This window comes from Neoarius graeffei, chromosome 18, assembly GCF_027579695.1.
Source record: "Neoarius graeffei isolate fNeoGra1 chromosome 18, fNeoGra1.pri, whole genome shotgun sequence".
In the NCBI taxonomy this organism is placed as follows: Eukaryota; Metazoa; Chordata; class Actinopteri; order Siluriformes; family Ariidae; genus Neoarius; species Neoarius graeffei.
The window spans coordinates 66,791,214-66,817,432 of record NC_083586.1 but is presented as its reverse complement, the minus strand read 5'-3'; the positions used below and the strand labels follow the sequence as shown (position 1 = coordinate 66,817,432).

At 45.2% G+C, this 26,219-nt stretch overlaps 1 protein-coding gene across 1 annotated transcript; it reads right to left on the bottom strand.

The window, feature by feature from the left end:
- Positions 1-15,490: 15,490 nt before the first annotated feature.
- LOC132865831 (peptidyl-prolyl cis-trans isomerase NIMA-interacting 1-like) lies at positions 15,491-20,688 on the bottom strand. The gene is made up of 4 exons (XM_060898327.1): positions 20,685-20,688; positions 19,581-19,772; positions 19,237-19,347; positions 15,491-15,611 (listed from the first exon to the last, which is right to left on the bottom strand). Exons 1-4 carry the CDS (start codon positions 20,686-20,688, stop codon positions 15,502-15,504), a joined length of 417 nt encoding a protein of 138 aa, XP_060754310.1. The 3' UTR covers positions 15,491-15,501.
- Positions 20,689-26,219: the final 5,531 nt, after the last annotated feature.

The following is a 26,219-nucleotide window of genomic DNA, read 5'->3' as shown; positions in this document are numbered from 1 at the left end:
GTCCATCTTCTCGCGCTAGCAACAGCAACTTCCCATCCCGTATGTAACGGGGACGCTGATTGGTTGGTGCGCTGGAACAGCCTCAATATGGCGCCGGCGATATTCCAGTCTAACTTTGGTGAAATGTTTGATAAGCATTTCGCTTTTATTTGTCAACGTGTATCTGTTTTAGAAAATCTGATAAAATAGTTAGATTTGCCAGCTAATTTCAGGGTCAGTCGGGAAACCCGAAACAGAATTTTTTTTTTTTTTCATATTTTGGCATTTAGACATGCACAGTCAGCTCCATTTCAATGGGTCGGTCGGGAAACCCGAAACAAAGGTAATTTTTTTTTTGGCCTTACCTTTACCTAGTCCCATCCTCATGCCTGAGGGTTGGGGACTATGGTGGCATCCAGTATCAGCCTCTTCCACTCCCTCCTGTCTCTGGCTCTGTGAGAACACTCTGCTAGTGATGTGCCCATCCAGTCTCGGATGTCGTCACCCCACCTCCTTTGTGGTCTCCCACGGCTCCTCTTACCGTTGATGGTCCCTTGTAACATGTGAGTGGTGATGTTACCCGCTCTTGTGACATGACCAAAGTATTGGAGTTTCCGCCTTTTTATGATGTTAAGTAGTGTTCTTCCCACTCCCAGCTCTTCTAACACAGAGTCATTTGTGCGATGGTCAGTCCAGCTGATACGCAGTATCTTCCTGTAGCATTTCATCTCCAGGGTCTGGATCCTGCGGATGTCACTGGCGTGTAGAGTCCATGCCTCACAGCCGTAGGTTACCACAGGCCAGACAAGAGTCCTCAGCACTTTCAGTTTAGTGGCTGTCTTGAGGGCTCTGTCCTTCCAGATTACATCTAGACTTCGGAGGGCTGCTCGAGCTGTTCCTAGACGTATACTGATCTTGTGGCTACAGCTGGCTGTTTGTTCCATTGTGGACCCCAGGTACTTAAAACTAGAGACCTGTTGTAATTGTTCTCCTCTGCAGGTGGCTGTTACGTGGGTAGGTTCCTTGGTTATGGCCATCACTTTGGTCTTTTTGGTGCTGATGACACGGAGCAAAAACATGGCTGAATCCTGAATGACTCCTATTTGTATAAATAGGGCACTACATAGGCAGCAGTGGTAGTTTCTTTTTCCCTGCCATGGAAGCGCACTTGTATACTGAGGAGGAAAGCAATTTGCTGCTGCTAAACACTGTCGAACAACTAATGAAAGTTGTTGGCTAGCTCGCACACAACTGTTAACAGTGACAGCGCGCACTGATCGCTATTGAGAGAAAGTAGCCCCAAGCAATTACAAGGTGTGACTTTTTGGACTACAAGGGTTTTGTTATGCTAATAAATCACTCATTCGAACACGAGCTGTTTTGAGAAGAAAAACGTGTTACTTTGCAGACCCCAGGAAACCTGCCGGAACTACTTGTACACTGACCAACACTGTACAATATCTAGGCTCACAGAACACTGTCGGGGGTAAGTCAGTGTGGATGCACGACACTGCTGACGGGGATACCATATAGATTCATGTCAAAAATCCCGAACTATCCCTTTAACATAAAGCACAATTTTTTTAATTATAATAATTCATAATACGATAAATAATTTCCTTTATATAGTTTTTCATTTTGACTGTTGCACTTTTAGCTTTCATTTTATTTATTCAGCATTTCAGCTCAGAATACAGTGGGTCTATTTATGATTTCTTTCATAGCCAATGAACAAGTCACTGCTGTAATTTCTCACCAAGCCAATATTCTCCGTACTTGTTCCCAAACCCTTTCTTGTAGTGTTCCCATGGTCTATAGAAATTCACACTGCCATCCAGCCTCCGCTGAAACACCTGGTGTAAAGGTAACATTCAACACTTTAGCAGAAGTAAAGACAATACGAGGACCTCTCATTTAAAAAAAATGTCTCTAATATACCGTCCACTTTGCATCCTCTGTTTGGCTTCCACCACATCCCATATCACAGTACACCTGGACAGGTGTTTCCCCTGTAGAATAGATGGTATACACTCCACTGAGTGTCTGTCCATTAGAGTAAACATCAGAGCAGTCTGTCGGAAACAGTTCCTGAGAAATAGAAGTACTCCCAACCAGCAGGGGGAGCAGGAGAGTCCATAACACACCCTGGGAAAATGAAATACAACACAATGATATGAAACATTAAAGAACATAAGTTGCCCTGGCACGGTGGTGTAGTGGTTAGCGCTGTCGCCTCACAGCAAGAAGGTCCTGGGTTCGAGCCCCGGGGCCGGCGAGGGCCTTTCTGTGTGGAGTTTGCATGTTCTCCCCGTGTCCACGTGGGTTTCCTCCGGGTGCTCCGGTTTCCCCCACAGTCCAAAGACATGCAGGTTAGGTTAACTGGTGACTCTAAATTGAGCGTAGGTGTGAATGTGAGTGTGAATGGTTGTCTGTGTCTATGTGTCAGCCCTGTGATGACCGGGCGACTTGTCCAGGGTGTACCCCGCCTTTCGCCCGTAGTCAGCTGGGATAGGCTCCAGCTTGCCTGCGACCCTGTAGAAGGATAAAACGGCTAGAGATAATGAGGTGAGATGAGATGAAGTTGCCCTGGTTTATGGCCACCATGCATGATTTCTTCACAAAGTCTCACCAAAATAATATATTAGAATAACATCCAGGAAACTGAAATGATGTACGAAATGATATAAAAAGCACATTTGATTAACTCACACTACTGTGACTTACAATCATTTTAGGCTCCTTCAGTTGTTCACAAAAAAAAAGCAGCTCAATTCTGAAGCACCTTCCAAACCTAGACAATGAACCAAGGATTAATTTTAAAGAACTTTAATATCTGTTCAATATGAAGACATGTACTGTTTATGTTTTTAAACATGGTTTCTTTGTGATTCAGACCAGAAGCAAATCTATTTTAATTACAAAAAATATCTGAATTTCAAAAATAACTATATTTTCTTTGCATTTCAGGACCTCACAGATACACAATGGGTGGAAGAATGATTGTACTCTATAAACTACAAAAATACAACGTACCTGCTGTGTTTCTCTGATCCTCTATTCATCCTGGGGGATCAGAGAATGATCCTCACACTTATAAACCCTGCAGGACTCCAGAACTCCTCATAATGTGTGTGTGGGTGGAAATTCCTGAAGAAATTCCTGTAACAGTCCCTGACTTCACCAGTGTGTTGGACCATTTGGTACATTCTTGGATTTCTACATACACTCCTTTACCTTTAGGCCAAAAAAAAATTAATACTTTGTTTAGAGTTTCATACTGTTTTGAGTTTGGCTCAGTAGGTAGGGATTTTTTTTTTTTTTTTTTGAGAGATGATAAAATAGGGTCGGGTTTTAGAAAAAAATTTTTACCCATCGAGATTTCCCGGCAGCCAATTCATAGTATTCTGAATAAGGGGGAGCAAATTGCATACATTTCAAAGTCTTAGCTGCAACATTGTAATGGTGTAAAGAAGACACTTTTTCATAAAACTTCCAATATTTATTAAACCTGTAATGAAAACTTTCATTTATTAAAACACCAAGAAAATCTTGTGACAAGAAAATCTTCAATAAACACTTCAACATATTCAAGTTACAAACCAACAACAGGAGCACTTAGTATATTCATAGTACATGTATTGCTGTCCCACAAATACTTCATGAAGTCAAAACTTCTTCAAAACTTCCAGGAAAACTTTTACTGACAGATTTCTTAACAAACTTGAGTGAGAACTTCAGCATTCATTGGTAATACAGAACAAAACACTGCAAGAGAACATATGAAGTCACCCTTCTGTAATCAACAAACATCAATATTACAAAATGTTCATCAAGGCAGATTCAGCCACCCTTAACTAAACAAAAGTCTTTTCCAGACAGAGAATTACATGAATTACATGCAAGACGTACAAACACAGGTAAGTATGGCAAGTATGAATGTTTATTGAGTGTTCTTTGTGGCTTTTTTTTGCAGCTTTGCCAAATGGTCTCATGCAGGCATGTTTTGCTCCTATTTGTGTGCATGCCGGACACAAAGGGAACACCGTCTTGTACCTTTTGGTCAAGTCCTTGTCTACCAGTCCCTCGTCATTACCACAATAATAACAGGTATCCTTTCTGCCAATGTCACTGCTGTAGTAGGCTTTCTCCATTGGACTGCTACACTGTATGTTCAGTCTCACCAAAACTTTACCGTGTAAAGTGTGGTTTGGTTCAGTGAGGGGAGCTCCACAAGTATAGTCATTCTCAGATAACAACATAGCGATTGATAATTTTTGTCTCTGACTTAGACTTGTCTTACTGTATATTATTCTCTGTTTTCCACATTCAACACAGGTTGCTAAAACCCTGGCGTTCTGACTTGTGAATGTAGCAGCATCACCCCTGAGTTCTGGGTCATCTGGCACAATGTTCACAATACCTTTAGATGTAACTGTGGGAGTTCCTGTGGCGTCAGGTGTAATATTCTGAGCTGTGGCAATCTTGGTTGGACATTGATCCACTGTTTCGGTGCCTAAGCCTGCTTCAAAGGACTTGTAATGCTCACCACTGTCATCCAGGACAGGGTCTGGCAGCCACTGAAGTTTAGATTTGCTTTTGACCTCGGAACAGCAATTGCGATCTTCACACTTTTTAATTTGGAAAGTATACTGCCTTTGACGACAGTGACGCTGCATCCAAAGTCCATATGTGGGCACTTTACTAGTGTGCTGCTTGTTTAGTTTAGTAATGTCCAAAGTTGGAAAAAGTCTGGTTAGATGTTGTTCCAGTTGGTTGATGGCTTCATCAGAAATCGGATCTTGAACTTCCAGGGGTTCATCCTGTAAAGCAAGGCGTCGAAATCTGTTGCCAATGCATGACTGCACTGGTTCAATACTTTGTGTCCACTTTTCTCTCATTTCAGGTGAATCTGATAGTTTGTTCCTCATTGCTTCCATTCCTGAACATTGTTTTATAAGCTTCTCTGTGTTTTCATCAAGCTGGTCCCGTTGCAGGGTGCAGTTTTGGAGACCAAGGTTTAATATTGACATCACACACTCGGCAGGGTTGGACCAACTCTGTCCTGGAGCACAAAGTGCAGCAACATACATATCCAAGTTCAACTCCTTGAATAAAACTATGGCAGAACATTTTACTGCCTCAAGTGTGTTCCTGTGGTCAGTTCCACCATCTGAAAATTTTATCAAAATATTTGGGGGATTTCCACGAGACTGGACTTGTCTCACAATAGCTGCTGCATGACATATTGGTTTGGACATTTGCAGGACTGAGTCATTGACAATGACACAGACTTTTCCTCGGACAAAGGACTTGGAGATATCATCGGGAATATTGCACCGCAAATAAATGGATGGGGTCAAGCTGCCTTTGTGATGAAGATCATGGTCTGTGGCACTAAGAGTAGTGTCTGTTGGTGTAATGGATTTTTTTCCGTGGACACTGGTGGAAAGTGCAACACCTGGTACTCCATAGGGCACTTTTGCCTTATCATCACAAAAAAATAGTTGAGCTTCCTCTTTGTACAAGAGGGCATACTGTTTCAAATATTTCAGTTGGGCCTGGCAGTAATGATCATCTGGATGACTTATCCTGAGTTGTCTATGCTGCACCTTGTACTGGACATCCAATTTGCTGGTAAATTTCAGAGCTGCATGTGTATAGGCGTTGCGGGGAGTGAACTGGAGCCTTACTAGAGCTGCAGATGGTATTTTTGTGTTTTCTGGGCATTTTTCTTCTGTTTGTTTCATTAAATCTGCCAAGGATAACCATTGAGACAGATGTGCCACATTGTGGCGTCTCTCATCTGCAGCAGTAACCTGTTCTATAACCTCGTTCATTTTTTCAAAAAAGACATCAAAGCTACAAGGATGCCCTGGGTTCAGTTCTCTCAAGTCAGGTATAATGCCAGTCTCTCCCATAAGAATCATGTACATTCTCTGCTGTACAACACTGGTTATACAAGATGCATCAATAGCTAGATCTCTGTATATGACTTCCAAAACAGATGATCATATATTTGCAGTGCGTCCTACTTTGTCCTTAAACTCCCTTTTCATGGCTCGTGTGTGAAATTCTGGAAACAGAACTTTTACTTTACACATGTACTTTCTGACACTTGTCTGACAGGATGAGCCAGCATATGGTTTGATTGTATTTCCTCAGCCTTGGATTTGAGGTAAGTAGCATAATTATGTAGACAGTCAGCAAGCCTTTTTATCACAGAACAACCCTTCTGCCACTCAGGTGTACTGTTCATCACTGGCCGGGTACAGAGACTATACACACTCTGTGCATGAGTTTCCAGAAGTCCACTCTGTAACCTTTCGGTTTTCTGTTTTTTTTTTTTTTCGCTTAATGTCATTGTAGTTAACAAATGCAGCAAACTCTGCAGGGAAAGGCAAGACCTTGGCTGATTCTCTCTGACTGGCACTGTTAATTTTATCATGATGGTTTGTCACATACCACAAGGTATTTGTCAATACCTGAAGAAAATGTTTTTTAAAAAAATTACATATAATTTGCAATAAATGACTTTGCCAAAAATAAAATAGTGTTTTTACAATGTCTTTCAGCTTTGTGGTTTGGATATGGTTTCAAAAAAATAATGTGTTACTTTACCTGCAAAATGTATTTTCCATCAGTATCTGCATTCAGCATTGTCAATTTCATATTTCCAAGTAGCTCAACTAGGTCATTGTACATTTGGTCCTTTTTGTTCAGAGAACTGCCACTACTGAAACGGTAAAAGAAATGAAATCTGAGGAAAGTTGATATTAAATTATTTCACTATCACAACACACATATTTGTAAATATTAGTAAAAATTGTTTTAAATACACAAACTTATATTCCATGACATTCTACTTTAACCTTCATCCTACCAAGTGGGGTCCATCTGGACCCCACACCTATATGTTTGTTTGTCATTTTAAAAATATGTGACATACTGCCTCACCGTTTTATGAATTTGTCGGAATTTATGTCTTAATTAAAACACTAAAGCACCGGAAGATCAGCTTTTTGCATTGTGAAGGTATAATTAATTTGTTACTGGGGTCCAACCGGACCCCAGAGTAAAGTTTATCTGTCTTTCATTTTATAATTGAATAGCACACTGAAAGTTAACTTCTTTTATTTCTTTTATGTTCCATAATGAAACTACCAAGGCATTCCTTCTTGGGGTCCGTGTGGACCCCACTGCTGCAATAAGCACAGGCTGCAAAACAAAAGCCCTAAATTATTTTACAATTACTTTTTTGTTTTAAATTCTGTAAGAAAAGGCCTAAGTTGTAATCCAGAATGTTTTACAGCTGCATGAGCTGCAAAAATCATGTATATAATGCCAGGTTTTTTTTTTGTGGCGCTATAATTTGCTACATGTATGCTAGTTATTGCAATATTATTGCAATGTTATTGCATTTATAATACATCATTGATATTCAGCCATAGTGGATTTTGTTCTTCAATAAAGTTATGTCTGTTTGCTGCGTTGAATTGGTTCTTACTGCATTGATTTCAAGGTATTCCCTCCTGGGGTCCATACGGACCCCGCCTGGTAGTTTGTGTATGTAAAATTGGCTGGTAGGATGAAGGTTAAGTGTGTTCTTTATGCCTTGGGCCCTTTAGTGTATTGCTGTTATTAATACAAGATGTTCTGAACAAAACTTATCTGGTGATTTTGTCTTTATAAGCTTTAATTTTAAAGAAAAGTATTGGGGTCCAAACAGACCCCACATGGTAAGATTAAGGTGTAAAATAGCATGGTAGGATGAGGGTTAATATCACAGGTACCAGTGCTAAAAACTTTTTTTTAAAGCCTTGAAGGTTCAGGATATCTAAACAAGCAATGAACCATGTCATGAAAAGATTTAACTGAGTTTTGATGCTGTCACAGTCCTGAATTAACTCTGATAAATTGCAGATTTTTTCTGTCCAAAAATAATATATGTTGGCATCAATAGACCACCTTACCTGGCAACTTTTTTGCTGGACAGAGAATATTTGGCACGATGGGATGTAGCTTTCATCATGATATCAAATGCATTGGTTCGTGCTATCTTGTTTGGGGGTTCAGCAGCTGCTTCAGAATCATTTTGTATACATTTCAACTTCAAAACTTTTAAATTCTTGAAAACACCGAACACATTTTTTGAGTGGCTGTCTGTACATTTGGTCAGTGTTATCCAAAGTTGTCCATGGTCCTTTAGCTGATTCTGACATCGATATCTCCAGATTTGTTGTTGACAAACATGCAAAGTCAGATTCAATATCTTCAAATGTTTTACGGGTATCCAAAACATGAAATATGTTCAATCCTCCTCCGTGTTTGCAAGAATCTTGTAAAATATTGACAACAACATTCTCGGCATCCATCATGGCGTCCATCTTCTCGCGCTAGCAACAGCAACTTCCCATCCCGTATGTAACGGGGACGCTGATTGGTTGGTGCGCTGGAACAGCCTCAATATGGCGCCGGCGATATTCCAGTCTAACTTTGGTGAAATGTTTGATAAGCATTTCGCTTTTATTTGTCAACGTGTATCTGTTTTAGAAAATCTGATAAAATAGTTAGATTTGCCAGCTAATTTCAGGGTCAGTCGGGAAACCCGAAACAGAATTTTTTTTTTTTTTCATATTTTGGCATTTAGACATGCACAGTCAGCTCCATTTCAATGGGTCGGTCGGGAAACCCGAAACAAAGGTAATTTTTTTTTTGGCCTTACCTTTACCTAGTCCCATCCTCATGCCTGAGGGTTGGGGACTATGGTGGCATCCAGTATCAGCCTCTTCCACTCCCTCCTGTCTCTGGCTCTGTGAGAACACTCTGCTAGTGATGTGCCCATCCAGTCTCGGATGTCGTCACCCCACCTCCTTTGTGGTCTCCCACGGCTCCTCTTACCGTTGATGGTCCCTTGTAACATGTGAGTGGTGATGTTACCCGCTCTTGTGACATGACCAAAGTATTGGAGTTTCCGCCTTTTTATGATGTTAAGTAGTGTTCTTCCCACTCCCAGCTCTTCTAACACAGAGTCATTTGTGCGATGGTCAGTCCAGCTGATACGCAGTATCTTCCTGTAGCATTTCATCTCCAGGGTCTGGATCCTGCGGATGTCACTGGCGTGTAGAGTCCATGCCTCACAGCCGTAGGTTACCACAGGCCAGACAAGAGTCCTCAGCACTTTCAGTTTAGTGGCTGTCTTGAGGGCTCTGTCCTTCCAGATTACATCTAGACTTCGGAGGGCTGCTCGAGCTGTTCCTAGACGTATACTGATCTTGTGGCTACAGCTGGCTGTTTGTTCCATTGTGGACCCCAGGTACTTAAAACTAGAGACCTGTTGTAATTGTTCTCCTCTGCAGGTGGCTGTTACGTGGGTAGGTTCCTTGGTTATGGCCATCACTTTGGTCTTTTTGGTGCTGATTTTCAATTGGTACTCACTAGAGGTGCTGTCTGTGGAGTCCAGCAGTTCCTGGAGTCCTTCCGGTGAAGTAGCTATCAGTGCTATGTCATCGGCAAAGCGGAGGTTGTTGATGATCCTGCCACTTACATTGACACCAATCGTGGGCTGTTCCTCCACAGATTCCCTCATTACAACCTCTGAGTAGAAGTTGGAACACGTCGGCGACAACAAGCAGCCTCGCCTAACCCCCTTCCTGACTTCAAACCACTCTGTTAGGTCATCTTCTACTCTCACTGCAGCTTGCTGATCCCTATATAGATTGCGTAGCAGCTTTACCAAGTGCCCTGAGACTCCCATAGTTTCCATCACCTTCCACAGGGTTTGATGTTTAACTGAGTCAAAGGCTTTCTTGTAGTCGATGAAGGCCATAAAGAGCTGCACGTTGCTTTCCCTCGCCTTTTCCATCAGTATCCTTAGGTTAAAGATCTGGTCCCTTGTACCCACTCTCTTCCTAAAACCCATCTGCTCCTCAGCAAACTCCTGCTCTGCCACTCTCTCCATACGCCAAAGGAGGATTCAGAGGAGGACCTTACTAACATGGGATATTAGGGCTATAGTGCGGTGTTCAGAACAGTCAGTGGTGCCAGGTACCTTGGGGATAGTGAGGAAGACAGACTTCACCCAGTCAGATGGCCACTGTCCAGTGCTGACGATCTTGTTGCAGAGTTTACACAGTAGCTTAGGTATTGTTGGGTTACCAGTCTTCAGTAGCTCTGCAGGAACGTCATCTACACCTGCTGCCTTGTTCTTTGATAGACGTTGGATTGCTTCTTCCACCTCTGCCTCCAGGATTTCCGGGAAGTTGTCACTCCCATCTTCCTCTGGTGTGCTGTGGTTATCTCCATCATCTCCATTGTCACTGTACAACTTCTCGCAGTACTCCTTCCATCTTTGAAGAATGCTTTGTAGGTTGGTCAGTATGCGGTTATCAGCTGCTTTAATGTTCCTTTGTCTAGGTTGAAAACCTCACCGCAGCTTCTTGATAGTGGAGTAAGATTTCCTTAATGTGCTGTTGCATTGCAGTCCCTGTTCTATATCGGCACACTGTTCTTCTAGCCACTTTGCCTTGTAGTTCCTCGCTTCTCTCTGGATTTGTCGGTCCAGCTCCCTGTAGTGTTGGCCACCGTTTACCGTGATGCTGCACTGGGTTTTCAAGTCCCGTCTTCTGTCCATAAGGTCCAGTATACTTTGTTTAATCCATGGGTGGTTCGCTCTTCTTGGTGCTTTACCAAGGGTCTTTGCTGCTGTGGATTTTATTACTTCATTAAATGCCGTACAGATGTTGTCCGGTGTGCTTTCTTCTTCCAGCAGGTTCAGTGCTTCAAACCTGTTGTTGACTTCAATCTTGTACTTTTCCCGCACTGCAGGTATCTCTAGTGCTGCCAGATTCAGTTGGTTCCTCTTGTTCCTCTGGGCATTCCGTTTGATCTGGAGCCTTAGGGTTGCAATTACAGCGTTGTGGTCAGATCCGTAGTCCGGTCCAGGGTAGGATCGGCTGTTGGTGACACAATTTCTCCATCTTCTATTGATGAGAATGTAGTCTATTTGATTCCTGTACCTTCCCCTGGGTGTCTGCCAAGTGTAGCGTCTTCTTACATGGTGCTTGAAGCCAGTGTTTGTGATGAACAAACCATTATCCTGGCAGAATTCCACTAGGCGCTCTCCATGTTCATTGGCTGTTCCTAGACCAAAAGGACCACACACCTCTTTCTCGTCTCTGTCAGCTCCTACTTTGGCATTAAAGTCCCCTGCTACCATCACCATGTCCTGGCTTGGGCAGTCTTGCAGTATCTGCTGCAACTTGTCATAGAAAGCTTCCACTTCTTCATCTGGGGCGTCTACAGTTGGAGCTTACACCTGTACGAAAGATAAGTTGAAGGGTGAGGCCATGATGCGCATGTAGAGGAGTCTGTTGCTTACTGCTTTGTAGGCCAACATGCTCCTAGCAGCTGCTTTAGACATCAAAACCGCCACTCCCCTCCTGTGGATATCCCCTCCTGAATAGACAACTAGTTCCCCTCCTGTTGTGGTGAAGTAACCTGTACCAGTCCAATGGGTTTCGGCAACACCTAGGACACTGATGTTACACCTTTCCATTTCCCTGGTAACATTGTCTAGCATCCCTGCTTTGTACAGTGTACGCACATTCCATGTTGCAATTCTTATGGTTGATCATAGGTTGATTCTGCCGGAATTCTCCATTCTGTCTGTAGTGGGCCTCCCGTCAGTGTTACCATCTGGGTTTGAGTCCACCATGTCATCCTCTGTCCTCGGGTGGATACCAACAGCACCCCCCCTCTTCTCCAGTAGCCATTCGGGCGGGATACAATCTCCTGGAGGGACCAAGACTCCCGTCCATCACTCTCTGCTGATACTGTTGTGCTTCCATAGTACTCATGGGAAAGTTACGCTAGTGGGTTCCCAATCCTCTTCTGGCTGTGACACCATGTAATGGTATCACCCCCTCACATGGTTTAGCCCGCCTGCTGAAGCGGTGTACCGGGATGTGGCGCTTGGAGCCAACACATGAGAGTTTAGGGGATGAGTGAGGTCCAGTGGCACCTGTCGACCCTACTGTTGGTCGGTCGGGTGCAGCAGACAGGCAGCCAAAGGTGCAGACCAAGGTACGATGTGCAAGCCCATGGTGTGAACCATGGTACGGTGTGTAAACCCGAGTTACCAAGGTACAAACCCCTACCCAGAGCCCCCTACACCCCGACATACACTCCAACCCCACTAAAATGAACTCCTTGTGTGACATCCAAATAGTTCATTATACAGAAAAATTCATAATACTGAATGGAGCCGCTCATCACACCAAATACTCACTCTTACATAAAACAACAACAACTGAGTTTAATTTATATTCATGCTGAATTCACTTACATATTTATGAAGTAAAGGAAATGTCACTCTTTCAATGTGTCATGTAAAGGAGGCGGCTGGACGGATGTAACTGCAGAAAGAGTGTTTATTTACAGACAGGCAGGCAAACAGTTCAAAAATGTAATGTGATAGCAGAGCGAGGAAACACGGTGGTGTAGTGGTTAGCGCTGTCGCCTCACAGCAAGAAGGTCCTGGGTTCGAGCCCTGGGGCCGGCGAGGGCCTTTCTGTGTGGAGTTTGCATGTTCTCCCCGTGTCCACGTGGGTTTCCTCCGGGTGCTCCGGTTTCCCCCACAGTCCAAAGACATGCAGGTTAGGTTAACTGGTGACTCTAAATTGACTGTAGGTGTGAGTGTGAGTGTGAATGGTTGTCTGTGTCTATGTGTCAGCCCTGTGATGACCTGGCGACTTGTCCAGGGTGAACCCCGCCTTTCGCCCATAGTCAGCTGGGATAGGCTCCAGCTTGCCTGCGACCCTGTAGAACAGGATAAAGCGGCTAGAGATAATGAGATGAGACACACCACCTAGTGGTCAGTGTTAGTAATTACCAGTCATACACACCGCCTCGTGGTCAGTGCTAGCCAGTAAAGAAATAAAGCAAAAGAGACTGGCTATGATATAAGAAAATTCTACAACCCAGAAACAGATGGGAGCTCCGCTTTTAGGCAGTGCCTAAATCTATATATTATTTTAGCGCTAGAACCCTTTGCCATCTCCATTAGAAATCACCCTATTATTAAAGGAATTCAGATTGCAGATGTAGAGTATCGCATAGCTTGGTTCGGAAATGATACATTACTTTTTCTGACGAACTTGGAACAGTCTTTCTTAGCCCTTGCTGACATGATCAATAGGTTTGGGAAGTTCTCAGGATACAGAGTTAACAAAACTAAATCCTCTGTTCTCTTCCTCAATGAGTGGGAAAGACTCCACCCCACAGTCCGGCACCCATTTATGAATGCGCCTCAAGGATTCAGGTATCTTGGTATCTTTATTACTCCCAATTTAAACTCATTAATCTCTGCCAATTACAGCCCAGTTATTTCAAAAGTCAAGGAATTGCTCAGCAGATGGATCTCACTTCCCTTGTCTGAGATTGGACGTATAAATGCTTTCAAGATGAATGTCCTCCCCAAATTTCTTTATGTGTTCCAGTCAATCCCACTCCTTCCTCCTCCCAAATTCTTCCAAGATATGAAAACAACTCTTACAAAATTCATTTGGAAAAACAGGCGCCCGAGACTCCAACTTACACTACTGTACCTTCCATTTGACACAGGAGGCCTAAAGGTACCAAACCTAGTATCGTACTACTGGGCACCCCAGCTTAGAGCTGCCCGTTTATAGTTCTCATCACATCCAGACTTACCTTGTGTAAAAATGGAAGCATCGTCCACAAGAGGGCTCGCGTTAGATTCATATTTATATTCTGACTCTCTTAAGAACTTGAAAAATACACTAAATTCATTTGTTAGAAACACCTTGATGATATGGCATGAAGCTCATAATGCTGTAGGTGACAATCCACCTTTGTCCTGCCTTGCACCTATCTGGGGAAATACAGAGTTCAAACCTGGCGTGAAAGACTTAGGATTCAAACAATGGTCACACAAAGGGATTAGAAGGATCATAGACCTCTATAATGGTGATACTCTGATGTCCTTTAACGAAATCAAAGTAATGAAGTTGATGAAATGTGTCTCTTTATAGGGTAGTTCAAGGTTTCTTTATTTGTACCGTACCATAGTACTGGTAAATTCGTTGCGCAGGCAGGAATTCAGCGATCCCAGTACAAAATGACAGCTACGTAAAATACATTGTGACAGACAAGACAACAACAGTACACACATCCTAACATATACAGTCCTTAAAAGTGTGGTCATTAAAAAGTGCTTCAACATCAATTGTTCAGTATGAACAAGATTGTTCACCTCTGGGCCTTACTGTTCAGCAATACAATTGCTGTTGGTACAAACCTTTCTGTACTGTTTTGTCCTTCCCTTAGGGACCCCAAAACGACGACCAGAGCGAAGGAGCTGGAACTCACCAAGCAAAGGGTGTGAGCCATCTTTAAGAATACAGGTAGCTTTATGTTGTAACTGTGTGTCATCAAGAGAAGACATGGTGAGTTGAGGCTTCCCAATTAGCCACCCAGCCCATTTAATGATTTGGTTCAGGGAGTTTTTGTCCTGAAGTGACAGATTACCAAACCAAGACAAAAGATAACAGTGACTCAATAAAAGCACGATAAAATAGGGTCAGCATAGTTTTGTCAATGTTAAAACGGAACAATTTCCGAAGATAAAACAGCCGCTGATGTCCCCTCTTGCATACTGCTTCGCAGTTCTTGTTAAAAGTCAGTTTGTCATCAATGACAATCCCAAGATACTTAGTTATAGTCCCAAGATAAAGGTTATTTATTACCTTATATGATTTGTCCCATTTTGTTTTAGTAATGTTCTTGGACTTGTCTGTGTTGTTTTGTGTTTTATTGTTTTTATGTATTAACATCAAGGACCATGATGGAAATAAGTGTTTTTCACTTTAACATATTATCCTTTGGAATTTATCATCAATCTAAAATAAAATCACTCACTCACTCAAAACATTTTTGTAATGTCTTTACTGTTACTTGTCACATTTTCTGAGAATGGCCCATTTAATGAATTTAAAAAGTTGAATAAAGGAACTTAAATATACAACTAAATTTAAGGTTCCTTTAAGGTTGAGATTAAATGCACTAATATTCACATCTTCAGCGAGTGTGTTGTGTATTTTTACAGTACAGGAGCAAATCTTAACTCACAGATTACTACTATTATTATTATTACGTGTTAAACTCATCATGACAAACCTGTATTCATCATGTGATCATTTTATTGGTCATTATCCATCGCTGCAGGTTCGACATCGTGTCCAGGATGAAGGTAATGAGAGACACAGCAGGAAAAAGAATCAGGGCTTTGATGAAATATGAAGTCTGATATCAGGCCTGTTCAGTGCAGACACTTTTATTCTACTCTTTATTTTATTACAGGTGTTTTATTGTAAACAGTTTGAAAGTGATTGTGTGGTGTGTGTTGGATTTGAAGTCCATGGACTTTTCTGTATAATGGAATAAAAGACACAGACGGACTGATGGATGGAGGGAGGGAGGGAGGGAGGGAGGGAGGGATGAGATTTATCCTGTACGCAGGATGATGTGAACACCGGAGTCAGTGAACACCGGACCGCTCATGTCTCCGATCTTCAGCGCAAATGAGGCGTCTTCAAACGGCTTCTGCATCTGACCTGTTCAACACACACACACACACACACACACACACACACACACACACACACACACACACACACACACACACACCTTAAAACAGGAAAACATCAGTCACTGTACACAGGCTGGGCATGTTATTATTTACTAAAATGACACCAGTACTGCTGAAATTCACTGCTTTTTAATATGAAGCTCGTGTTAAGTGCTGGACACACGGTTTCGTGTATAAATTTACACCCCCTCAGTCTCTGAGTCGGGGTAACAACGTAACGGTTTCTCAGTCAGCAGTTCTGAGATTAGAGAAAACAGAAGCACAACTTTTTCAGTCTTTTGTTGCCCGTATTTGTTCCAACTTTTCTGAAACATGTTCCTGACATCAAATTCAAAATGAGCATATAGTTTTCAAACAACAAGCTTTCTCAGTTTCAGCATTTGCTATTTTGTCTTTGTACCATTTTCAATGAAATATGTGACCCCTCATCGAATCCAGGGACGCATGTCGGCCGAAACGAATCCGAGATAATCGCAAAAGAAGCTTTTTTTTTTCGAAATTTGTGATTTTCGTTTTTTTCCATCATGTGCAAGTTGAGATCTTGAAGAATGCAATCAGTATTTCAGATAATAGATTGTTTTGTTGGAAAAGCATACATTTTTTGTTGCAAATTGTCTCGTTTTTGTCAGGACTGTAGCCTGCTGGGGGGTGTGGGTAAATTACCATATGGGCCATTCACATGATGATTTAAGTCTTTTGTTGTTGTTTTTCGCGAATCAGCAGTATGATCCGAGCTGAGCTCGTGTCTACTTAACTGCATACAGGCGTGTGATTTCACTATGGAATGAGTTACTAAACAGAGCGCAGAGGAGCTGAAACACCGCGAAGCAAACAGACACTCGGTATTTACATCGGAGATCACCATTTCTAGCAAAAAAAACCGCAACCTCGTTTTCCAGATTGAATGGAATACTTGAATGATCGGATGATACACGGACCGTTCTAGGATTACATTCCATCGGAGGCATTGGTGTGTGCAAGGCGCCGTTTCTCTTTCTGATGGGGTGAGTTTATTAATCTAAGGCTGTGTGGTTATTTTTGCATGTAACGGAGAGTGCTGTGGTTTGGTTAAGCCAAGGTCACAACCGGACGTACGATTTTTTGGCCGTGTGATTTTTGGCGTTTCCCAAATCGCTGCGGGTTTTTTTTTTGTTCACGGAGAAAGACGCGCGTTGGCCGTAAGTTTGTCTTGCAACCTGAAAAAAACGTAATCGCCTGTAGAGCTTGTTTGACATGACAAAGAACCTCTGCGGCCAGTCTGCAGCTCGAAAATCAGCACAACACACGCGCGCTCTCGTGCGTTTCATGCGCGCTCTCGTGCGTTTCATGCGCGCTCTCGTGCGTTTCATGCGCGCTCTCGTGCGTTTCATGTGCGCTCTCATGCGTTTCATGCGCGCTCTCGTGCGTTTTTTGCGTGTAGACCGGCTGTAGGAGCGCGTACTGTACAGCCGGTTGTGACCGAGGCTTTACATGAAACTAGTGTTGTGTTAGTTGTGTCATCATCGTGCTATCTTTCTTTCTTACGGTGTGAGTAATTTTTCAACCACAAAACGTTAAAGTATACTTTAGGACTTATTTTTGTACTTCATAATTGTGTTGGGCATACTTTGCATGGAAGGAAAATTGACGTGGTGATCTTTGTTTACATGAAAGTAGCATCGTGCTAGCTCGTAGGGGGTAGAGCTTTCCTTAATGTCATGCAGATGAGCAGCATTATGTGCCCGCCCTGCACCCAGAGTAGCTGAGATGGAAAACTTTGAGGGCGATTTTCTCCCTTTTCTGTTTTAAGAAGTATACACTTTCAAAAGGCCACACATTCTTCAAATATTGTCAGATCTCCACATGGAAGGCATCATTGGAAAGCTTAGAAACTGTACTTTCTGAATCTGTCAATAACTCAAAATGCCCCCGGGCCGACATGTGTCCCTGGATTCTGTTTTCTGACACATATGTGAAACAGGGTTTCCGTGATTTGTACAGTAAATCTTCTGTTTTTATGTGTTTCACACAGCGTTCTGGAAACAGTTATAGAAGCTCTCTTTGCCTTTTGAATGTTTTATTTAACTGCATGAATGTCAGCAAATGCAAACCTTCCTTCTTTCTGCACATATTAAAACTGCATGGCTCTGTAGTAAAAGAGTCTGGGTGCTAAACTGACCTGCTGCAGTCCATACCTGTTTCCCATTTAAAACATTTGGTGCATTATGAAGCGCAAAATACGACAAAGGAGACCCCGAACTGTTGAGCAACTGAAATTGTATATCAGGCAAGAATGGGACAACATTTCTCTTTCAAAACTACAGCACTTGGTCCCCTCAGTTCCCAAATGTTTACAGAGTGTTGTTAAAAGTAGAGGTGATGCAACACAGTGGTAAACACACCCCTGTCCCAACTTTTTTGGATTTGGGGTTGGATTATTAGTTGTCAAAGCATTTCATGGTCCGGCATCTTCAAATACCATTTCCAATCTCATTCACTTCCACTCCACACCAGTCAGTCCCTCAGGTTCACAATCCAGTCGTTCCCCATCAATCCCACGGACTCGTCTACAAAGGAAACATGATTGTGCATTTTCTGCTGCTGGTCTTAAACTGTGGAATAGCTTCCCACTCAAGGTTCACCTGTCTGTCTACATTATCGCTTTTAACTCCGTCTTAAAACTCATTTTCACTCTCATAGCATCTGGGTGCGTTTGATGTTTTAGTGCGTCTTTTTCGTCGTTGTTGAGTTCTTTCTGTTATTACTCGCATTTCATGTCTTATCAGAACTTACTGCTTTTAAATCGTGTTTAAAATATTTTTCCTGATACTGTTTGTCAGTTTTAAACCATTTATATTGTTCTTGATTCCACTCCAGAAGTGGAACCACACGTCCCTGTGACGCAGACTGCACCAACTGTGATTGGTCCACTTAAAAATATCCTTTTCCTTCTTACATCCAGCTGTTCCTTCCACTGACTCTCACGATACTGTGTTAGTATAAAATACCTAAAGCGTGACGCTCCGTAACGGCTGTAGTTCGTTATAACAGTCTGTTTACTCTTGTGAACTTCAACACTAGTTACAGTGAAGTGCCTCAAGCTTCTCATCCTGCTGAAAACAGACGAGTTCAAACTTCAGAAACGCTTTCGGTGAGAATCCAGTTCACCACCAGAGGGTTCTTTACTCAAAGGACGTTTATTTCAAAGCAACGTTATTTATCGTTTATTATTCCTGCAGTGAAACACAGAATCTGTTACTTTTTCTGCTCTTCGTGTTAAATCAGTAAATTATGGTATTTCGTGCAACAGCGCCTCCTAGAGGACACACACTTGACGTGCAGGTATAAACACTTCACCCTGTGTGAGGGTCAGGGCATAAATCCTACACAGACGTCTAAGTCAGTGTTAACTCCTCAGCGATGGCACGTTCCTGGACTGGACTGGACAGGGACATGTAAAGTGGGCGGAGCTAGAAGCTGTGCAGATCAGTGATTGGTCCCTGAAGCTCTTCCACTCTTTTACTGGGTCAGGTGATAAACTCTCACCACACCCTCAGGCAGAAAAGCCAGTAGGGGTGTGTGTGTGTGTGTGTGTGTGTGTGTGGTGTTACCCTTGCCGAACAGGCCAAGGTCTCCTCCGTTGCGTGCGGAGCTGCAGTCACTGAACTGAGATGCCAACGTCTCGAAGTCTTCCTCACCAGACTTTATCTGTTCTATATACCCTACACACACACACACACACACACACACACAGAGAGAGAGAGGAACTTTTACCACCAAACCTTTATAGCTGCATGGTTCCAGTTCCTGCTCAAAAATCAGCAGAACTAACAGTACTTTTGGGCGGGGCTAGCAGCACAACTCAGTGCTGACTGGCTAAACACACTGAATAAAAACACACTAGTCTGGCTCTGTGGCAATATTATACACTCATTAATATTCATGATGCTCTCACTGTGTATGAGCTGCACAGCTTCTTCTTTGGTGCGTGTGATGTTCTCCTGTCTCCATGACGACGGTCTGCGTGATTGGTTGTGTTTGACCAGCAGGTGAGAGCAGCGCACCTTGTCCACCGCTGCACCGCCAACCCCGCTCGGCCGCTCCCACTGACTCGCATTCGTGCTGTGGTTAAAGTAGTACACCCTGCCTGGAAAAGGGGGTGGGGCAGAAAGAGAGAGAGAAAATTTTTGACTCAGGATTTAAACGTCCCACACAGACCCACCATCACGGTGCAAAAGAGAAAGGAAGGTTTTTTTCCTGGAAGTGCTCCCTCTTGTGGTGACAAAGTAGTGTCTCATCTCATCATCTCATTATCTCTAGCCGCTTTATCCTTCTACAGGGTCGCAGGCAAGCTGGAGCCTATCCCAGCTGACTACGGGCGAAAGGCGGGGTACACCCTGGACAAGTCGCCAGGTCATCACAGGGCTGACACATAGACACAGACAACCATTCACACTCACATTCACACCCACGGTCAATTTAGAGTCACCAGTTAACCTAACCTGCATGTCTTTGGACTGTGGGGGAAACCGGAGCACCCGGAGGAAACCCACGCGGACACGGGGAGAACATGCAAACTCCACACAGAAAGGCCCTCGCCGGCCCCGGGGCTCGAACCCAGGACCTTCTTGCTGTGAGGCGACAGCGCTAACCACTACACCACCGTGCCGCCACAAAGTAGTGTATGCCATTAAATTTTATGAATCATGGTTCCAATAACATTATGAACTAACAGTCCTTTAAAGGTGCAGTCTGGGGTTTTTTTTGTTTGTTTGTTTTTTAAAGTGGCCCCAGACCTGTGTTAGCAATATAATTTCAGAAATACCTTTACATTCATGATAGATAGATAGATAGATAGATAGATAGATAGATAGATAGATAGATAGATAGATAGATAGATAGATAGATAGAACAACGGATCGCGTCTCAGTTCGGTTTATATTGCTAGGCCAGAAATTTGCTCCACCCCCAACCAAAGCAGAGCTGCTCAGGCCTGAACGTCTGTCAGAAGGCATAAGTGGATCTAAAACAGAGGTTGGCAAAGAAAGTAAAGATTTACCCATGCTTGAATTGCAACTGCAATTCATCTCACAGACAGATGGGGTAAATTATATACTGCCCCTTTAATTACAACAATAAACATACTGCACCTGCTGAATTATCAGTCACATGACATGATGGACTAAACACTTCCTGCTATCATGACGTGACATGTAACCAAGGCAACGACAGCCCATACGATATTACACACACTCCTCCAAGACCAGCATCTGGGTACCTTTGGATGGCAGCTGAACCAAACGTCATGCATGTGAGATGTTCTCCACCTGCATCACAACACTCACTGCTGGTCCTGAGTTAGACTTCAACAGCTTCTCCTCAGCTCTGTTAGATTGTCCTTCACCTGGACGGTGTTCCTCAGTCTCATCGCGTTCCTGTGGGTTCTCCTGCTGCTGCTTAAAGGGTTAGAGACGTCCTCGGAGCAGACGTTAAGGCCGTGGCTCCTGCTGCTAACACTATTTTCAGTGTCAGTACAGGCTTGGGTGTTAGCGTTAACATTAGTATCACTGGTGTTGTGTTCAGTGCTGATCTTGTTCATCTAAGACTCCACACTCTGGTCTCCGGTTCCCTGTGGCCCTCCCACAACGGTGCTGCTGCTGTATTTGGACTGAACCGACCTGGAGCCAGACCCTCACCATCACTGCACTCAATCTTGCATCCAGGTTCTCACATGGATTAATCAGAAACATGAATCCTGTGCTTGAGAAGACAAGATCAGTTTCACTGCAGGGTTCTTGAAACACATTCACTTGACAGACGTGATGTGGCAGCAGGTGACCCAAACCACCTCCCAACGCGGTTTCATTGATCAAAGGACAAAAAGTTCTTCAAGATGTACTGGACCCCATCACACGAGGGCTGAGCGATTAAAAGCCCCACTGTTTGCCCTGTTGGCTGTAGACGGTGCTGTTATTATTTCTGGACAAATTAATGAGCCTTCTTTGTGGACAGAGGACACAGGGACCATGGGATGAAAAGCCCCAATGACTGAAGGTAACCGAGTCGTCTCCTCTAATTTGGGTTCCTTCCCTGGTTACAGCATGACGCCAAATCAACATACAGCATCAGCAACAAACCGAATAAAACCTCTGACCTTTAAAAGGAGTTACAGTGTGTTTACAAACAAAATACAAACATGAGGGCATAAGTTTTACCACTTCCAGGAGACAGACATAGAGGGACAGAGAGACAGACACAGCAACAGCAAGCGAGCATGCCAGACAGACACACAGCGAGTGAGACAGCCAGAGACAGCAAGACAGACAGACAGATAGAGACAGACAGAGAGATGACAGGCGAGACAGCCAGACAGAGAGATGGCGGGCAAGCGTGCCAGACAGACACAGCGAGCAAGACAGCCAGAGACGGCGGGCTAAACAGAAAGAGAGATGGCGGGCGAGACGGCGAGCGAGACAGACAGCAAGACGGCGAGCGAGACAGACAGCGAGACGGCAAGCGAGACAGACAGACAGGGCCAGACAGGGCGGGCGAGACAGCCAGACAGGGCGGGTGAGCGAGCCAGCCAGCCAAACAGCCAGACAGACAGGGCGAGCTAGCCAGCCAAACAGCCAGACAGCCAGACAGACAGGGCGAGCGAGCGAGCCAGACAGACAGACAGGGCGAGCGAGCGAGCCAGACAGACAGACAGGGCGAGCGAGCGAGCCAGACAGACAGACAGGGCGAGCGAGCGAGCCAGACAGACAGACAGGGCGAGCGAGCGAGCCAGCCAGACAGACAGGGCGAGCGAGCCAGACAGACAGGGCGAGCGAGCCAGACAGACAGACAGACAGGGCGAATGAGCGAGCCAGACAGACAGACAGGGCGAGCGAGCGAGCCAGACAGACAGACAGGGCGAGCGAGCGAGCCAGACAGACAGGGCGAGCGAGCCAGACAGACAGACAGGGCGAGCGAGCCAGACAGACAGACAGACAGGGCGAGCGAGCCAGACAGACAGGGCGAGCGAGCCAGACAGACAGACAGCCAGACAGACAGGGCGAGCGAGCGAGCCAGACAGACAGGGCGAGCGAGCCAGACAGACAGACAGCCAGACAGACAGGGCGAGCGAGCTAGACAGACAGGGCGAGCAAGCCAGACAGACAAACAGACAGGGCGAGCCAGACAGACAGACAGGGCGAGCCAGACAGACAGTGAGACAGGGCGAGCCAGACAGACGGTGAGACAGGGCGAGCCAGACAGACAGACAGACGGTGAGACAGGGCGAGTGAGACAGACAGACAGATGGTGAGATAGGGCGAGCGAGACAGACAGACAGATGGTGAGACAGGGCGAACCAGACAGACAGACACAGCGAGCGAGACAGACAGACAGGGCAAGCGAGCCAGACAGACAGACTTGGCGAGCGAGCCAGACAGACAGACAGACAGAGAGGGCGAGCGAGCCAGACAGACAGACAGGGCGAGCGAGCCAGACAGATGGACAGACAGAGAGGGCGAGCGAGCCAGACAGACAGACAGACAGGGCGAGCGAGCCAGACAGACAGACAGACAGGGCGAGCGAGCCAGACAGACAGGGCGAGCGAGCCAGACAGACAGGGCGAGCAAGCCAGACAGACAGGGCGAGCGAGCCAGACAGACAGACAGGGCGAGCCAGACAGACAGACAGACAGACAGGGCGAGCCAGACAGACAGACAGGGCGAGCCAGGCAGACAGACAGGGCGAGCGAGCCAGCCAGACAGACAGACAGGGCGAGTGAGCCAGACAGACAGACAGACAGGGCGAGCGAGCCAGACAGACAGACAGACAGGGCGAGCGAGCCAGACAGACAGACAGGGCGAGCCAGACAGACAGACCGGGCGAGCGAGCCAGACAGACAGACAGGGCGAGCCAGACAGACAGACAGAGCGAGCCAGACAGACAGACAGGGCGAGCGAGCCAGACAGACAGACAGGGAGAGCGAGCCAGACAGACAGACAGGGAGAGCGAGCCAGACAGACAGACAGGGCGAGCCAGACAGACAGATAGGGTGAGCGAGCCAGACAGACAGATAGGGCGAGCGAGCCAGACAGACAGCCAGCCAGACAGACAGGGCAAGTGAGCTAGACAGACAGGGCGAGCAAGCCAGACAGACAGACAGACAGGGCGAGCCAGACAGACAGGGCGATCCAGACAGACGGTGAGACAGGGCGAGCGAGACAGACAGACAGACGGTGAGACAGGGCAAGCGAGACAGACAGACAGACGGTGAGACAGGGCGAGCCAGACAGACAGACACAGCGAGCGAGCGAGACAGACGGACGGTGAGACAGCGAGCAAGACAGACAGAGACAGACAGAGAGAGTGAGCCAGACAGACACCGACAGACAGGGCGAGCCAGCCAGACAGACAGACAGGGCGAGCGAGCGAGCCAGACAGACAGACAGACAGACAGGGCGAGCGAGCGAGCCAGACAGACAGACAGACAGGGCGAGCGAGCGAGCCAGACAGACAGACAGGGCGAGCGAGCCAGACAGACAGACAGACCGGGCGAGCGAGCCAGACAGCCAGACAGACAGACAGGGCGAGCGAGCCAGACAGACAGACAGACAGACAGGGCGAGCGAGCCAGACAGACAGACAGACAGACAGACAGGGCGAGCGAGCCAGACAGACAGACAGACAGACAGACAGGGCGAGCGAGCCAGACAGACAGACAGACAGACAGGGCGAGCGACCCAGACAGACAGACAGACAGACAGACAGACAGGGCGAGCGAGCCAGACAGACAGGGCGAGCGAGCCAGACAGACAGACAGACAGACAGACAGGGCGAGCGAGCCAGACAGACTGACAGACAGACAGGGCGAGCGAGCCAGACAGACAGACAGACAGGGCGAGCGAGCCAGACAGACAGACAGACAGGGCGAGTGAGCCAGACAGACAGACAGACAGGGCGAGCGAGCCAGACAGACAGACAGACAGACAGGGCGAGCGAGCCAGACAGACAGACAGACAGACAGACAGACAGACAGGGCGAGCGAGCCAGACAGACAGACAGACAGACAGACAGACAGACAGGGTGAGCGAGCCAGACAGACAGGGCAAGCGAGCCAGACAGACAGGGCGAGCGAGCCAGACAGACAGACAGACAGGGCGAGCGAGCCAGACAGACAGACAGACAGGGCGAGCGAGCCAGACAGACAGACAGGGCGAGCGAGCCAGACAGACAGACAGGGTGAGCGAGCCAGACAGACAGACAGGGTGAGCGAGCTAGACAGACAGGGCGAGCGAGCCAGACAGACAGACAGACTGACAGGGCGAGCCAGACAGACAGGGCGAACCAGACAGACAGGGCGAACCAGACATCTGGGAGTGTGCTTTTTTTTTAGTTATGGCCCCCAGATTTTTCTGCCTGTACTCCGTGATGTGTTGCAACCCTTGCTACATGTGCTGGGAATCTGCAGCGGTGTAGTGTCCCTCCACTGTATAATGTGTAAAGGCAACATTCAACACTTTAGCTAAAGCACTTGGACCTATATCAAGTTGGTCTGATGGTTTATTGCACAAAACATGTGCTCTGGACCACATTTGATTTAAATAAAAAAATTTAACGAAAAAAACCAGATTTTCAGACTGTGAAAAATGAGGCACTACATTATAATTCCTGTAAAGGAGACACACATTCTAACATACCGTCTACTTCCCGTCTTCTGCTTGACTTCCTCCATATCCTGTATCACAGTACACCTGGACAGGTGTTTCCCCTGTAGGGTAGATGGTGTACACTCCACTGAGTGTCTGTCCGTTAGTGTAGACATCAGAGCAGTCTGTTGGAAACAGTTCCCTAGAAATATTGGTACTCAGAACCAGCAGTGTGAGCAAGAGAGTCCAGAACACTGAAAATGCTGAAAATGCCTTGTCCTGGAAAAAGACACAAAAATATAACTAAAGCACAATTATATTCATTTTGAAGTCATAAAACAAAAAAGTTAGATAGTTTAGAAAATCGCAAACAGAGCAAACTGACTGAAAAAAAGCCTAATCAATATGTAATAACAATACAAAACAGCTAATTGGTAGTAATTAGGCTGTGTACTTACAGTCATTTTAGTTGCTTCCAGCTGTTCACAAACACACTTCAATTCCAATGCAGAGGTTCAGGATTTTGCCAGAAACAGCTGTAAATTAAACAATGAATTTAAGGATATTTTTACTTTCACTTTGTCCTTTATGTTTTTAAGTTCATAATCATCCACCTTCAAAACTAACACAGTTCAACAGAAAGTGCTTATAAATTAAAAATATAACACACATAAGGTGCCTCTTGAATCTCTTTCCAGATGTTCATACTCGCATACTTTTAAATCCTCCTGTACTCTGAAATTCCACCTCATTACATTAAATGTGTGTCAGAATTGAAATTCCTGAAGGAAATTCCAATAATTGAAGCCATAATCGCATGGATCTGGGATTTGGTTAATCTGTAACCAATGTACACATGCAGCTTTTGTGCATTCCAAATAAATAGGTAAACTATTATCGCAGCTTAAAGGAGGTATGCAGAGCCTTTATTTTTAAATAAATTTCTGAGTGGATAGT

What these genes read in the sequence shown, in the direction of transcription:
- LOC132865831 (XM_060898327.1), bottom strand. An exon ending in AGCTGTGCAGCTCATACACA is followed by an intron (nt 19,348 to 19,580) that starts GTGAGAGCATCA and finishes GTGTGTGTGTAG; the next exon opens with GGTATATAGAACAGATAAAG. An exon ending in CCTTGGCCTGTTCGGCAAGG is followed by an intron (nt 15,612 to 19,236) that starts GTAACACCACAC and finishes TGTGTTGAACAG; the next exon opens with GTCAGATGCAGAAGCCGTTT.